Source organism: Pelecanus crispus, chromosome 5, assembly GCF_030463565.1.
Source record: "Pelecanus crispus isolate bPelCri1 chromosome 5, bPelCri1.pri, whole genome shotgun sequence".
NCBI lineage: Eukaryota > Metazoa > Chordata > Aves > Pelecaniformes > Pelecanidae > Pelecanus > Pelecanus crispus.
The window spans coordinates 72408436-72423596 of record NC_134647.1 but is presented as its reverse complement, the minus strand read 5'-3'; the positions used below and the strand labels follow the sequence as shown (position 1 = coordinate 72423596).

The 15161-nt window shown below is 65.3% G+C and overlaps 1 protein-coding gene across 3 annotated transcripts; it reads right to left on the bottom strand.

Moving 5' to 3' along the window:
• Positions 1–363: 363 nt before the first annotated feature.
• On the bottom strand, positions 364–14859 carry SLC6A9 (solute carrier family 6 member 9). Of its 3 annotated transcripts, none has more exons than XM_075711594.1 (13): positions 14830–14859; positions 6124–6280; positions 5831–5962; positions 3467–3719; positions 3258–3390; positions 2754–2888; positions 2570–2673; positions 2254–2491; positions 2018–2152; positions 1595–1694; positions 1211–1311; positions 843–1013; positions 364–590 (listed from the first exon to the last, which is right to left on the bottom strand). In XM_075711594.1, exons 1-13 carry the CDS (start codon positions 14857–14859, stop codon positions 378–380), a joined length of 1902 nt encoding a protein of 633 aa, XP_075567709.1. In that variant the 3' UTR covers positions 364–377. The 3 variants fall into 3 exon arrangements, with proteins under 3 accessions (XP_075567709.1, XP_075567708.1, XP_075567710.1); XM_075711593.1 differs by lacking the exon at positions 14830–14859 and adding an exon at positions 10261–10359; XM_075711595.1 differs by lacking the exon at positions 14830–14859 and having other exon boundaries at positions 3258–3387; positions 6124–6155.
• Positions 14860–15161: the final 302 nt, after the last annotated feature.

Genomic DNA, 15161 nt, shown 5'->3' with positions numbered 1-15161 from the left:
GAGGCTGCCCCACGGCAGGGCAGGCTGCCCGGCTGCAGGGAGGCTGGGAGCCGGGGGGCATCCCACTTCCCCCCATCCTGCGCATCCCCCGGGGCAGGGGCCCTGCAAAGTGCATCTGGCTCCCATCCCTCCTGGGGCTGTGCCCCCTCCTCTCTTGTCCCAGCGTCGCGCACGAGGGTTACCGTAAACGTGAGGGTTAACGAACGCCACGGGGGGGGTGGGGGGGGTTAACCGGCAAGGAGGTGGGGGGGTCTCAGGGACGGGCGCTGAGAGCCCCCCGCGTTCCAGTGCGGCCCCGGAGCCAGGCTCCGCCAGCGGAAGGTGCAAAAGTGTCACCGCGCAGGAGGGGTTAGAGGGGGTGCGGGGATGGCGGGGGGTCACAGTCTGGAGTCCTGGCTGTGGGCTGAGCTGTTGCTGCCCTGCACGGGGGAGGCTGCCGCCGCCTCGCTCCGGCCCTTCTCCGGCTGCAGGGGCTGCACTTCCAGGTGGGACTCAGTGGAGGGGCTGAACGCTGGGGCGTAGCGCCCGCTGCGGTTCTCTGCCAGCGCTGGGCCCCAGTCCTCGCCTGCCTTGGTAGCATTTTTCAAGCGCTAGAGAGAGAGGGAGAGGATGGGGACAGGGTTAGCACCTGCCCTGCTCCCCTGCCCCAGCTTCCCCCAGCATGCCAGCAGCTCCCAGGGGTGCCCAGCAGCTCCCAGGGGTGCCCGGAGATGGGGTGCCCCACAGATGCTGCCTGCACACAGCCGCTGCAGGGTGCTGACAGCTCCAGCTGGGTGGGGGACAGCCTGGCAGGCAGCCCCAGGTGGGACATGGACACAGGGGTCTAGCCCCTGGCCACCCACCTCCAGCAGCGTGTCCCCCTCGGAGCAGCACACTTTGTAGATGGCGTAGATGGGGATGCAGATGACGGAGGAGAGCGCCATGAGGAAGCCGATGCTGATGGCCCAGGTGGGGTAGACGTAGTCGTTGTAGGAGATGGGCCGGTACTGGATCACTGTGAAGACCAGGATGAACTGGGGAGGGACAGGCAGGATCAGCGAGTGGGGAGCAGCCAGCCTGCTCTGCACCCCCACGATCGCCCTGCTCTGCCCCTTCCCTGCTGACCCCTGCAGCCCAGCACCCTCCTCCCCAGGGTGGGTGAGTGGGGGGGTCCAGGTGGGATCTTTCCCCCTCCTCCCGTGGTCCCGTGCCCTGTGGTCGCGATGCTCACAAAGATGATGGCGGGTGAGATGAAGCGCCAGCAGATCTGGAAGAAGAGCGGGGGCGGGAAGCCCAGCATCATCTCAATGTCTTTGAAGTAGTTGTGGTGCCCTGTAGGGACAAGAGGCCATCAGCCCCGGTTGTGTCTGGGCTAGGGCCCTGGTGGGACCCCAAGCCCCCTCCCACCCCTGCCCAGCACCAGCTTCAGATCCCCGGTGGCGGGAGCCACCAGGCTCCTCAGGTCATGGCTGCCCCGATTGGCCAATGGCCCTGCACGCCTCAGCCAGTTAGCACGCAGGAAACCGCCGATTGGCCAGAAGTTAGTGCACACCCTTCCCCACTGGTTGGCTGGGGCAGCCCTGCCGGGTGATTGGCTGTAGGTGGTTGCACCTACCGTAGATGTACATGATGGCCACGCACATGATGCAGGAGATGACGACCAGGGAGAAGCTGGCGGCGTAGTTGTCCATCAGCAGGAGCCAGTAGATGCCCGCCTGTGAGAGGGACCCGTTGGCACGGCTGCCCAGGCGGTACCATCGCCATCGGCAGGGCAATGGCACCGCTGTGCCGCCAGGGCCCACGTGACAACACACAGCCTGAATACCACCACCGCAGTCGGCATGGCAATGCCCAATGGCAGGGTCAGCATGGCGACGCTTAGGCTGGATACCATTGCCAGCATTGGCATGGCAACACCAGGCCCTGGATGTCACCACCAGGGTGGTGATGGCAACAATGTGGACATGGCTGATGGTGTCAGCATGACAAGGTCACCGTAGCAACAGCACCCTGTCACCACAGTCCCATGGTCACCTACCTGCGTGGTGAGCGGGACGCCCAGCAGGAAGCCTGCCACAGCCACTCCCAGCGTCACAAAGGTCTTTCTGCGGATGATCCACTCGTTGCCCACCTCGTCCACGATGGCCGTGACCAGCGTCTCCAGCAGGCAGAACTGCACGTGGGGCAGAAGGCGAAGCATGTCACCACCTTGGCCCCACCATGCCACCCCATCCCAGCACGCTGGCCCCACCACGCCTCCCCACCATGACCGACCTGTGTACCCAGCCCCAGCAAGATGAGCATGAAGAAGAAGAGGATGGACCAGAGGGGTGAGATGGGGAGCAAGGTGAGGGCCTCAGGGTAGGCGACGAAGGCCAGGCCGGGACCGTGGTCGGCCACCTTGGAGATGTCCACGCCCAGGTGGTTGGCCATGAAGCCCAGGATGGAGAAGATGACGAAGCCGGCGTAGACACTGGTGGCGCAGTTGGTGATGCTGATGATGATGCTGTCCCTGCAGGGAGAGGGGTCAGGGCTGGTGGCAGAAGCAGGGGGTAGCAGGGGGACTGGGGGGCCGTGGTCAGGCACTCACCGGTAGCAGTTGTTGTGGAATTTGTTGTAGGAGGCCATGGTGATCAGCCCACCCCAGGCACAGCCCAGCGAGTAGAAGATCTGCGAGGCCGCATCACCCCACACCTGCGGCAGTGGGGTGGTCAGTGCTGTGCCCCCCAGCCCCGCTCCTCCCTGGCCACCCGCCACCCCTCGTCCCCGCTCACCTTGGCATTGAGGATCTTGTCCCACTGGGGCGTCAGGTAGTACATGATGCCGGTGAGGGCCCCCTCCAGCGTGATGCCGCGCACGAAGAGGATGGTGAGCACCACGTAGGGGAAGGTGGCCGTGAAGTACACCACCTGAGGGCGTGGCCAGGGACAGGGTGTGCGGTTATGGCTGGGGGAGGGACTACCAGGGATTATGGCCCAGGGTGTGGAGCAATGGACCAGGAGGAGAAAGCATGGACCAGGGGGAGGGGCTACGGCCAGGGAAGGCGGGGCCATGGCTGGATGGGAGGAGCTGTGCCCAAGAAGGGGCATGGCCTTCCCCAGAGTGGGCGGAGCACGGGCAGAGGGCTGGGACCATGCCTAAAAGGGGAGAGGCTGTGCCCTGATGGGGTGGGGCCACATCTGCAAGGGGAGGGACATTCCCAGTAGGGGCGGGGCTATGCCTAGAGGGGGCGTGTCTACACCGAGGGGGCGGGGCCCGGAGGGCGAACACGCGGGTACCTTTCCTGAGGACTTGACGCCCTTGATGAGGCAGAGGAAGACGACAACCCAGGAGACGCCGAGGCAGCCCAGGAGGGGCAGCCGCACCTCGCCCAAGTTCCCGATGTTGTCCGACAGGTCTAGCACGTACCTACTGCACCGGGGGCAGCCGGCGTCAGCGGGGTCCCGCCACCGCCGCCTCTCCTGTCCCCTGTCCCCATCCCCAGTACCTCCAGTACTCCTCGCTGGGGCTGGTGCGCTTCTGGGTGGTGTTGAGGAGGCGGGTGAGGTTGAGGGCAGCACTGCTGGAGTTGTTCCTGTCCAGCACCCCCACGCAGTCGGGCGTGTTCCAGGCGTTGCTGCAGTACGTCCAGGGTAGCACGCGCGTCATGGACACAAAGAAGTAGTAGAAGGCAATACAGATCACCACGTTGTAGTAGATCCCGATGTATGTGGACACCACCATCATCCCGTAGCCCACGCCTGGGAACAGCACCGGGGAGGGGTGAGCGGCATGGTGCAGCACGGCGCAGGTACGGCGCACAGCACGGGGGGTTGTGGCGTGGGGGGGGGTGGGCAGCATGCGGCGCTGTCGGCAGCCTTGCAGCCATAGAATCATAGAATTGTTTAGGTTGGAAAAGACCTTTAAGATCATCCAGTCCAACAATTAACCTAACATTACCAAGTCCACCACTAAACCAATTAAGGGTAGAGTAGCAATTTTGTATTTTCTGGCTTGGTGGCTGGATTATTTTTAATGAAAGTAAAAACTAGGAATCATTAAGGTTGGAAAGGGTCTTTAAGATCATCAGTCCAACCATCAGCCCAACACCACCATGTCCACTAAATCATGTCCCAAAGTGCCACGTCTACCCATTTTTTGAACACTTCCAGAGATGGTGACACCACCATCTCTCTGGGCAGCCTGTTCCGATGCTTGACTACCATTTCCATGAAGAAATTTTTCCTAATATCCAATTTAAACCTCCCCTGAAGCAGCTTGAGCCCATTTCCTTTCGTCCTATCACTAACTACTTGGGAGAAGAGACCAACACCCACCTAGCTACACCCTCCTTTCAGGAGTTGTAAAGAGTGATAAGGTCTCCCCTCAGCCTCCTCTTCTCCAGACTAAACAGTCCCAGTTCCCTCAGCCGCTCCTCATGAGACCTGTGCTCCAGACCCTTCACCAGCTTCGTTGCCCTTCTCTGGACACACTCCAGCACCTCAATGTCTTTCTTGTAGTGAGGGGCCCAAAACTGGACACAGTATTCGAGGTGCGGCCTCACCAGCACCAAGTACAGGGGGACGATCACTTCCCTGTTCCTGCTGGCCACACTATTCCTGATTCAAGCCAGGATGCTGTTGGCCTTCTTGGCCACCTGGGCACACTGCTGGCTCATGTTCAGCCGGCTGTCAACCAGCACCCCCAGGTCCTTTTTGGCCAGGCAGCTTTCCAGCCACTCTTCCCCAAGCCTGTAGCGTTGCATGGGGTTGTTGTGACCCAAGTGCAGGACCCGGCACTTGGCCTTGTTGAACCTCATACAGTTGGCCTCAGCCCATCGGTCCAGCCTGTCCAGGCCCCTCTGCAGCCCTCCATGCTGCCACTCCGGGCCCGGCTGTGGCACTGGGGTGGGGAGCACTGCATGGCTCAGCCCACCACCATGCATGGGGTCCTCTACCTCTGAGCAAGCCCCGTGGTGCTGATAGTTGCCTGGGACACATGGCAACACACACGGGGTGCATGGCCTGCAAGGCTGCAGGCAAACCCTTGGGGTCTGGAGAACTCCTTGAAGAACCCCTGGGTGGGGGGGTCTCTCCTTGCACGACCACAGTGACTGTAGGGCTGCAGCTACCTGGCAGCAGGTGACAGAGGCCACACAAGTATGGGCACATGCACCCAGGCTGGGCACGCCACAGTACAGAGCACGTAGGAGCATGTGCACAGCCTGCTTGCACTCAGGCACGTGTGGGCACGTCACCCGGCAGGCAGCGTGTAGGCGTGTGCCAGGGGAGCCAGCAGCACAGGAGCACGCCGCTGTGCCAGGAGGTGCATGTGGAGCGGGGTGCAGCTGCATCAGGGCAAGCTCTGAGCATGGCCAGCACCCACCGCCCATGGGGCAGGGAGAGGACTGCAGGAGTGTGCCCACAGCTAGAGGGGCCACGAGCACCCGCAGCACGTTCAGGGGATCTGAGTGGCCTCTGCAAGAGTGATGCGCAGGAGACGTGTGGCGTGTGCAGGGATGTGTGTGTAATGCCCGCAGTGGATGCCAGTGCGGGGGTGCGTACAGGGGATGCGTCGTGTGTGCAGGGACGTATGTAACGCACGCAGGGGATGCTGGCAGGCTGTGCGTGCAGGGCAGTGCGGCCTGGGGTGGGTGTGTGCACAGGGGACCCCTGCAACGCAGGCAGCGGTGCATGTGCAAGGCATGCGGGGCTGTGCGAGCTGTGGGTGCCTGCGCGGGGCTGTGCAATGTGCCAGAGGTGTGCAGGGGACACATGGGGTGTGCGGGGCGGGGGGCAGCACCGTGTGCCGGGGGCTGTGCTGGCAGATGCCCCGTGCCAGCATGTGCTGGTGGGGATGAGCAGCCCCTTACCTTTGAACATAGGGCTGACCCTCCAGACGCCAAGGCAGCCCTGGCTGGCGAACTGCCCGAAGGAGAGCTCCATGAAGAAGAGGGGGATGCCACAAAACACCAGCATGATGAAGTAGGGGAACATGAAGGCACCTGGCAGGAAGGAACCAGAGAGTGAGAATGGACAACGACCCTGGGCATGGCCTTGCCCCACTTCTCCCTGCACCTGGGGCTGGCAAGCACCACATGGGGCTGGGCACGCACCCCCACCCCTGCCCCGGGGTACCCCCCTCACCCGGCTCCCCAACACCCACCTCCCCCATTGCGGTAGCAGAGGTACGGGAAGCGCCAGACGTTGCCCAGCCCCACGGCGTAGCCCACGCTGGTCAGCACAAACTCGATCTGGTTGCCCCAGTTGCCGCGCTTGACACTCTTGTCCTGCTTGCCCCGCTCCCCGGGCACGGCGCCGTTCTGTGGAGAGATGCCACGGAGCGCGTCAACCGGGGACCCCCCCGCCAGCCCCATCGGAGGGGCGATGGCCGCCGAGTGGGGCTGGGTGGTCCCCTGCATCCTGCCCCATCCCGCCCCCATGCCAGCCCCCCTGCCTCTCCTCACCACACACAGGCAGTGCCAAGGAGAGGGGAGGGCAGCAGTGGTGGCCCCCCCGATGAATAGCTCTGCCTGGAGCCCGGCTGCAGCAAAGGAAGAGCCTGCAACTCATACAAAGCAGGTCCAGGCGCCCGAGCACAAAGGGGCCTCTGTTCCTGCGCTCCCCCTCCCCGCGCCCAGCAAGAGAGGCCCCGCTGGGTGGCCGCTGCCCACGGCTGGGGGGAACGGTGGGACCCCCGGGGTGAAGCAGAGTGCCCCCTCAATGGGGAGTTGGGTGCAGTGAGTAGAGCAGGCGGGGGGGGCTGGGTGCCCCCCAGGAAAGGCACCCTGCTGCAGCTGGGGTCCTGATGCCGGCTCAGCGCCCAGCAAGGACACCATGCTCAGGGCAGTGCAGGGGGGGTCTCGTGCAGGTGGGTCCCTGGGGACAGCCCCAGCACCCAGCCGTCCCTCACCGCTGGGGACCTGGGGGGGGGCTGGACAGGAGCAAGAAAGGGTGCTTTGTGCAGGCTGCCACACAATGCGAGCTCACACCGGGGACAACAACAACAACAGGGACGAGTGTCCATCACCCCCGACGGAGATGACACCCATCACCCCATGGCTCCGTCCCAGCATAGCTCCGGGTTTGCACTAATATCCTGCCCGGATGCTGCTGAGCTCCAGCAGGTTGGGCTGAGGGCAGATGACATTTTGGGTTACCACCGGTGCCCTGAGCCCTCCCATCTCCACCTGAGGCCAGGCGATGGGTGTGTGGGATGAGGGTGCTGGTGAGTCCATGGCCCCACAGCACCCATGACCCTATGGGAGCAGCATGGGGTGCCAGCAGCCCTAAGAGGATGCTGGAGCGCCGTGGTGCAAATCTCTCCACCACAGACACTCCCGTGCCCACGTCTGCTCACGCTGCTCCCCCTCCACTACGTACCCCCGCCCTCTGTGCCCCCCGTGATGGCTGACATGGGCAGTGAGCGGGCCACAAATGGGAGCCATCGCTTCAGATCAGCTCACGCCGGCGGGGCGCGGGCAGCAGGCGCGGTGCACCTAACCGTATCATTCGATTAGGGCCGGCACAGCCGGGACGTGATGCCCGGCGACTCCGGCACCGCGCTGCCAAACAAAGCCATCTGCTGCGAGCGGGGCCTGCACGCGCCAGGGGCCGCGGGGGGGCTGCCGGGGCACAGGGCTGGGGGAGAGGGGTGATGGGGGGATCGGCGGGCGCTTTGGGCAGGGCTATAGGGGTGATACACCGGCCGTGCCCAGCCAGGGCACCACCGTGCCCACAGCAGACCCCGTGGGCAAAGGCTCCGTCAGAAATGAGCTCACAGCATCCAAGGGTGCTGGGGGAGCCCCCCCGGAGGAGGCTCTTATTGTGGGGTGCTGAGCGCGAGCGGGGCCAATGTCCCCAGGGTGGGGGGGCACGCTGGCACTGTCCCCATGCCAGGGAATGCTGCCCGCTCGAGCAGGCTGATCCATTCAGGAAGACTTTGATTAAGCTGCTCGCACTAATGAGGCTCCTAATGAGCAGCACAGCTGGCGGGGGGGCAACGCTCCAGCATCCCTGGCAAAGGGTCTGGGGGGGGGTCACGGGACAACACTGCATGGCCCCAGCTCAGCCTGGAGCCCTGGTGCCCACAGGGGACCTCATCCCTGACCCAAAGCCAGAGGGCCACCCCTCTGCTCGGGTGACCCCGGCATGGCTTCACCCACATGCCCGATGCGGCACCCCAGCTCTGAGCTGCCTGGCACCAGTGTAACAAGAGTGCCAGGCCTCTGCTGCCTGCCCCCCCCCCCCCCCCCCCCCCCGATTCCTGCAGTGCAGGGCTTTGGCATGCTTGTCCCCAAAAAGGGAGCAGCCACATGTGAGTCCATGCGTGCACAAGCACACACACGTGCGCACATGCTTGCATGCTCACCCCTCAGCTTGCTACAACCCCCCCCCTCCCCAAATCTGGGAAGGTCACCCTGTCCTTTACACTCATTAACCACCCTCCCAACCCCGCATGGTAAAAGCTGGGGGGGACACAGAGAACCCAGGTGTCCAGGAAGATGAGATCTCCCCCCCTCAACTTCCCTGCTGTGGGGATGGGACAGAACTGGGCTGCAAAGGGGGAGCTGCCCCCCAGCAAGGTTGCAGCCTCTATGGGGGGGGTGGGGGTTCCTTATCCCACTCCCCAAATTTTCCATGCATGTGCTCCCATGCAGCCCAAAAGATACCTGGCTTGGGTACAAACATCAGGGGGGAGGAAGGATGGCCCGGGCACCCCGAACGTCCCCCCGGGGACGTTTGGGGTGCCCAGGCCATCCTTCCTCCCCCTTCCCAGGGTCTCCCCTCCTGCCACACGGCCAAAGATTCCCCAGCCCAGCAAAGCAGGCATCATCCATCACGCCACCTGGCACCAGAGCCTTTCTCATGCTAAGCAGCATCGCCTCACACAATGACAGCTTGGCTGGGGTGCCCGGATGCCCCCCACTTCCCGAAGGAGCCCTGATTTATGGCTGGGAAGCCCATGGCAGTGGTGGGGTCGATGCTGGGAGGGGATGTCCTCATGGGAGGCATCTCCAGCGTGGGCCCCCCTCCTTTTTCCCCACTCAAACTGCCCCCATGGAGGTATTTCAGCCCAGCAGAAGTACTCTGTTGGCATCAGCCTTATCCAGCCCCCCACAAACCAGCGAGGGACCCCCAATTCCTTCCCCAGCCTCCTAATGGGGTGCCAGGACTGCTCCTGCAATGCCAATGTAGGGTACCAGTTAGCCCTTGATGTCATCAGCCTGATGTCATTGCTCTTCGCCATGGCGACGGTGATGCAGTCATGGCCAGGCAAGGCGGGGGCTACCAGAAGGTATAAATAGTTGCTAATTACATTGTTTGCCGAAATAGCCGCTCTTCCAGGGCAGGGAAGTGGGGTGCAGGATGCCTGGGGCAGGGGAACCCCAGCCTGGCATGGGGCTCCCTGGGGATGGAGGGATCAGGTGACTTGGAGAGGGTTCCCTGGGGATGGAGTGACTTGGAGAGGGGTGCCCCCAGTGCCTTCACCATCCCGCCATGGCTCCTGGGTGCTGCCGTTTGGGGTGCCCCTGTAATCAGCCCCCACACTCCCTACCCATGGCACATGGAGCGATGAAGTGCCAGCCCCGTGCCAGAGGCTGCCGTGCCCTCCCAGCCTCCTGTCCTGCCAGCCCCATGGGCACATCCCAGCCGTCCCTGCCCTCTGCGGTGCCCAGTCCCATGTTTGTCCCTGCCCTGGTGTGGCAGAGGCACAGCATGGGGGCACGGGCACCTGGCACGGCCCGGGCAGTGGCAGCAGGGGGGCTGCCCAGCCCCACTGACAGCCCTGAGCACGTTCTGCCAGCCACCTGCAGCACCACCAGCCCCAGCCCTGGGGTGCCAAAGGAGGGCCGGGGCAAACTTTGACATTGCTTGCTGATGCCCCTGAAATGGAGGGGGCAGAAGGGGGGGGGGGGTGGCTAGAGATTCTGCCCCTCCAGCACTGAGCAAGGCAAAGGAGTGCTGTACACCCCTCTTGCAATCAGTAGGTTCCAGAGTTAATGAAGACACAAACATCAGGCAATCTCTTCTTGCTCCCAACACAGCTGAGGCCACGGAGGGGCTTGGTGCCACACTGTGTCCTCCCTCCCCAGGGCACCCCATGTCCCTGGCTGTGGAGCTTGGGGGTGCCTCTCCAAAGTCCCACATCGCAGAGCTGTAGCTGTGACTCTGTCCCACAGAGCCATCACCCCAGAGCCAGCACAAAGGGCCTTGAAGAGCCACGGTAGTGGGGGGATGGCGCTGGCACAGCTGCCATCCAGCCCGGCCCCCTGCTCTGCCCCCCAAACCCTGCTCTCACCTCCCCACTGACCTGCTGAGTGGGCCTGGGGGGGCCCAGCTGCCCGCAGCCGCCATCCGGGGGGCCATGCTGGCCGGCTTGGCGAGTCCCCGGCTTCATTGGCACCTCGGGCTCCGGCGCAGCAGCCGCCTGCCCGCCCGCCTCCCCCCGCCCACTGCCTCTGGCACTTGGCACCGCTCCCCGCTTGCCTCCCAGCCAGGCTCGGCCCCTCGCCGCCCGCCCCACCATGGCACTGGCACCCCACCACACTGCCCGCCCTGGCACCATCCCTGCCTGCCCCACGCCATGGGGAACCCCCGTGCCTCAGTTTCCCCCTGCCACACCGTGAGCCCATGAGTCAGGCTTCCCCCCCAATTAGCAGGCGCCGGCAGGGCAGGCTGCACAGCGGGCTGAGCCCCATCCTGCTTAATGAGGCCTCATTAGCGGGGTCCAGCTGCCCGCAGCCGCACACGCTCCAGCAGGCAGTGCTGCCCTCCCTGCGGGCACCGCTGCCAGTCTGGCTGGGGCGGGGACCTGTGTTTGGAGCATGGCGGAAGGCCACGTCCCCTCGGTGACCCCGTTCCCATGCCCCAACGCCCCCAGCCCCACACACGCGTTCCTGCCCCTATGCCCGTCACCCACGCAGCCACCTGGCCCCGCACGCCCAAACCCAACCCCTGGCACTTGAGGGCTGCGGGGACCGGGCATGGCCCCACTGGGGGACGGGGGCATGGGGACAAGCCTGCCTGCTGGCACATCCCCAGCCTGGTGCCATGCTACTTCACTCTGACGTCATACCGCTGGCGACATCACGGGGTCTCCATGGCAACCCTTGAAAGGTCACTGCCCCGCAGGGGACCATCTGGCTGGCAGGAGGGCTGTGCCACGACCTTCCTGCCACCCGGGCACCCCGCAGCCTCCCTGCTCACCCCCCTACCAGTGTGGGGTGGGACCCCAGTGGGGTGCTGTGTCCCACGGGAGGGTGGGTGTGGGGTGCCCCCCAGCCAGGCCCCGGGTGCCCCAGCTGCTCTCAGCCCTGCACCCCAGCTGGGGAGCGCGGCCAAGGCGCCAGCGAGGCGTGATGGTGCGCCGAGGGCGGGGGGGACGGGCCGGCGCTTTTGGGCGACCATCTGGGGTCCGGGCAGTGGCGGCCGCGGGCGCACACGTGAACGGCACACGTGTGCGGGGCGGGCATTCAGCTTCCCCATGCACCGGCACCTGGCGCCTGTTTCTGTCCCCTACTGCACCAGCCACCCGGTAGCTTGGGACATGCCCCATGCATGGGATAGCAGCACCCAACTGTGTCCCCCTGGGACACATGCAAACCCAGAGCCACCCCACGCTGTGCCAGCCCCAGCGACCCCAGCCCACCCAGCTCCCACCTCCAGCCCTGCCCAACATACAGCCAGGCACCTCCCGCACCCCAACACCCCGCAGCGTGCCTACACCAGCATCCCTCCATGCCCCGGTTCGGCTGCACGACCTTGCCCAGGCCACTGTCAGACACCCTGCCCTGGGCACGCTGCCCCCCATGCCCTCCCAGTAGCTTGAGCATGGTGGGACCCACTGCCCCGTCCCGGGGATGCTGGGCCCTGTGCCAGCCCGAGGGAGCACAGCGCTGCTCCCCTGGCAGCCTGGCCAGCAGGTAGAGGGGACTGCCAGCCCCTTGGGGACACGCTATTGGAAATGAAGGGCCCACAGCAGGACCCTCACCTCCCCTGACACCGTGGTCCCCACTCTGGCTGGCAGTGCTGGGGCTGAGCTAGAGAGGCAGGGGCCACAGGCGCATCAGGGATGGCCATGGGTCTTCCAGCCCCCATCACCCTGTCCCCGAGCAGGGCTGCAGAGTGCCTGGGGCACAGACGATGCCCAGGGACCTGCCCCAGTGCCACCATCCCCTAGCCGGGCGCTTCCCGCTGGGGCTGCCTTTCTCCGGCCCCATTCTCCCGAGGCGGACACAATTCTCCAGGGCCGTTCAGGCAGAAAAATCCCCCGCCTGCCCCCCCATCCCTGCCCCTTGGTATTCCGGGAAGGGCTCCCGCAGCCAAGAGCCACTTCCGCAGCTCTGCTGGCCCCCCTGCCCGCAGCCACTGGCCGGCGGCACCGCGCAGCTGGGGGTGTCTGGGACAGGCAGGCCCCCCCCCAGCCCTTGACCCCTGGCAGCAGAGTGGGAGCCGTGCCCTGGCGTCCACCTGGGGTGGGCTGGGTCGATGGCAGGAGCCCACCTGAGGCAGGCACCCTGCAGCCGAAGGCTGCCCAGCCGTGCCAGCAAGGCAGCCCTGGGAGTCAGGAGCTGCTGGCACTGCTGGAGCCCGAACAAAGTGTTCTGAGGAGGACAAAACAAAATGTCCTTAAAGGCTGGGGCACGAGAGGTTGTCAGACCCTCCCTGCTCCCCTGTGGCCCCATAGACTGATCCACCCCCTGGAGCTGCCCTGCACCCCAGCGCCCTGCTGGGCACCCACCACCACGGCCTCTGCAGGGTTTGGGAGGGCTGGGGGGGCACTGCCTGACTTCCTGCCTGTGATTTTGGAGTGAGCATGCAAAGCTTCCCAGGGGCATCCACAAAATGCAGAGCCTGCAAAAGCAGGACATGGCACCCTCATCACCCCAGGACCAACAGGAGGGAGCAGGCCCTAGCTCACAGGTGGGGAAACTGAGGCACAGCTGCACATAGCCCAGCTGCTGCCTCCATCACCCCTGTCCCTCCCCAGGTCAGGCACAGTGGGCACCCCAAACCCCACCACAAACCCACCCGGTCCTGGGGCTGCACACACAGCCCTGGGCAGGGGCTGTGCTGTGAGACCCCAGCTGGGCTGGGCGCTGTGGTGGCAGGATCCGCACCTGCGGGCAGAGGTGAGAGGACAGGCAGGGACGAGAGGACAGGCAGGGACAGCACTTTACCAGGTGACTGGCAGGGCCCTGGAGGCAGGCCAAGGAGATTAGCTCCCTTCCCCAGCGACCCAGGCAGCGCAGCAGCCAGCGCCCGTCCCGCCGCAGCTCCTCCCAAGGCTCTTGCAGCTGGTGCAGTGCAGGGATGCTCCGGGAGTAGGGATGCTCTCACGGGGACCTGCCTTCCTCCCACAGCCCTTGCACCAGCACCCCCATGCCCAGTGCACAGGTGTCCTCTCAAACACGCCAACAGGGGAGCCCCGGGCAGAGCCAGGGCGGCCAGCACAGCATGTGCCAGACCCCATGGTCCCCCCCACCCATCCCCACCTCTCCACACGCCCTGGCCCTGGCATGGGCTGGTCAGGTACTTCCAAGAAGCGAATTAAAGGTTGACTGGGAGCAGGTGGGTGGTCCCATGCCTGGCTTCCTGCCGCATGTGCCGGGCTCGGCCCTTGCCCCGGTGTGATGCCGGCTACTCCAGCCAGGGCAAGGATGCAGCAGCAGCATGGAGCCACGGCGAGCACCCCACACATGCAGGAGCACGTCCCTGTGACAGACCCCTGATCGAGCCTGGATACATCCCCGTTCCCAGACAAGGGCTTCTCCTGGAGAAACCTGCCTTCCCACCCCACCGGCAACCCTGACCCCTCCACGCTGCCCACCGTGGGCCGGATGGGTGCTGGGCTCCCCGCTGCAGGCACAGCCAGCGGGGCCACGCTGGGACACACAAGCAGAGGAGCCGTGCACACGCGAGCGCACTGGAAGTGCCTCCTGGGCACGCCGCTCCCCTGGCTCTCGGCTTCCCAGGGAAGTCCTGGCTCTGGGCCCTCTGGCTGGAGCGTGCAGCTATTTCGGGAAGCCCCCTGGGAAGGGGAGGGCCAGGCAATCATGTCGGCCCCGGCGTTCAGCTCCCATCCATCGGGAAAAAGGGAAGAGCCAAGCCCAGCCTGGGCTCACCTGCCAGGCGCAGCGCAGCAGCCCGGCACGGGAAGCTGAGCTTGGGGCTCCCAAACCGCTTGCTGCATGACAAAGCCACCACATGCACGGGGCCATCGCAGCTCTCCAAGGAGGACATGCGCCAGGCACATTCCACATCTGCCCAGGGCACCGCAGCCCTCCCTGGCGCAGGCGAGCACAGGGGAGCACACAGCACCCTGCAACACACGGCCTGCGAGGACGTAGGGTCCAGGCACTGTGCCGGTGCCTGGAAACACCCAGCTCTGCCTGCGCACCACCCTGCCAGCCCAGCCAGGGTGAGCCTGCCCGGTGGAGGCAGAGGGGAAGCAGCTCCATGCCATGCCCTTGGGGGGCAGCCGGCACAAAGAGACACCCACGCCCTTTACTGAGAGCAGGCGGCGGAGCCGCCCAGCCAGGGCTTCCCCACCTTCACTGCCAACCCAGAGAGCTGGGGTGGGCGATAAGGCCGGGTAGAGCGCCTGAGACAGGCAATAGCATCTCCAGGCACAGCGAGACACTGCACCCGGGGAGCCTCGCAAGCAGCAGGCTCAGGGCGAGCGCCAGCCAGCGTCTCCCCCATAAGCATCATGCTGGGGGAGCACCAGGGTGGCACAACCCCAGCCAAGGGTCCCAGGGACCACCAAGCCTCACAGGAGCCCCGGCGTCCTGCTCCCTGCACTGGGTGCTGCGGGTCCCCGCAGCAGGTGCCCACGCCAGCCCGCTCCCCGCGCCCCGGCACTTACGAGCAGCCCCTCGCTGCACTTATCGGCCATCCCTGGAGGCTGGAGCGCAGTGCCAGCTGCCCGCCACGGGGTCCCTCGCCTGCCCGCTCTCCGTCGCGCTGGCTGCAGCACCAGCACTGGTGCGCTTCAATCCACTGTCAGAGCAAGCTGGGCAGAGGGGAGAGACACCAAGAGAGATGTGACTGGTAGGGTGGGCACGTCCCCGCCCCGGGCCTCCCCCTCCCTCTAGGAACCAGGGGCCGTGCCAGCCGGGTCACTCCCCCGTACCTGCCTGCAGGGCACACGGGAGTGGGGCTGTCAGAGGATGCAGGGCCCAGGGCGGGGTGGGCTGG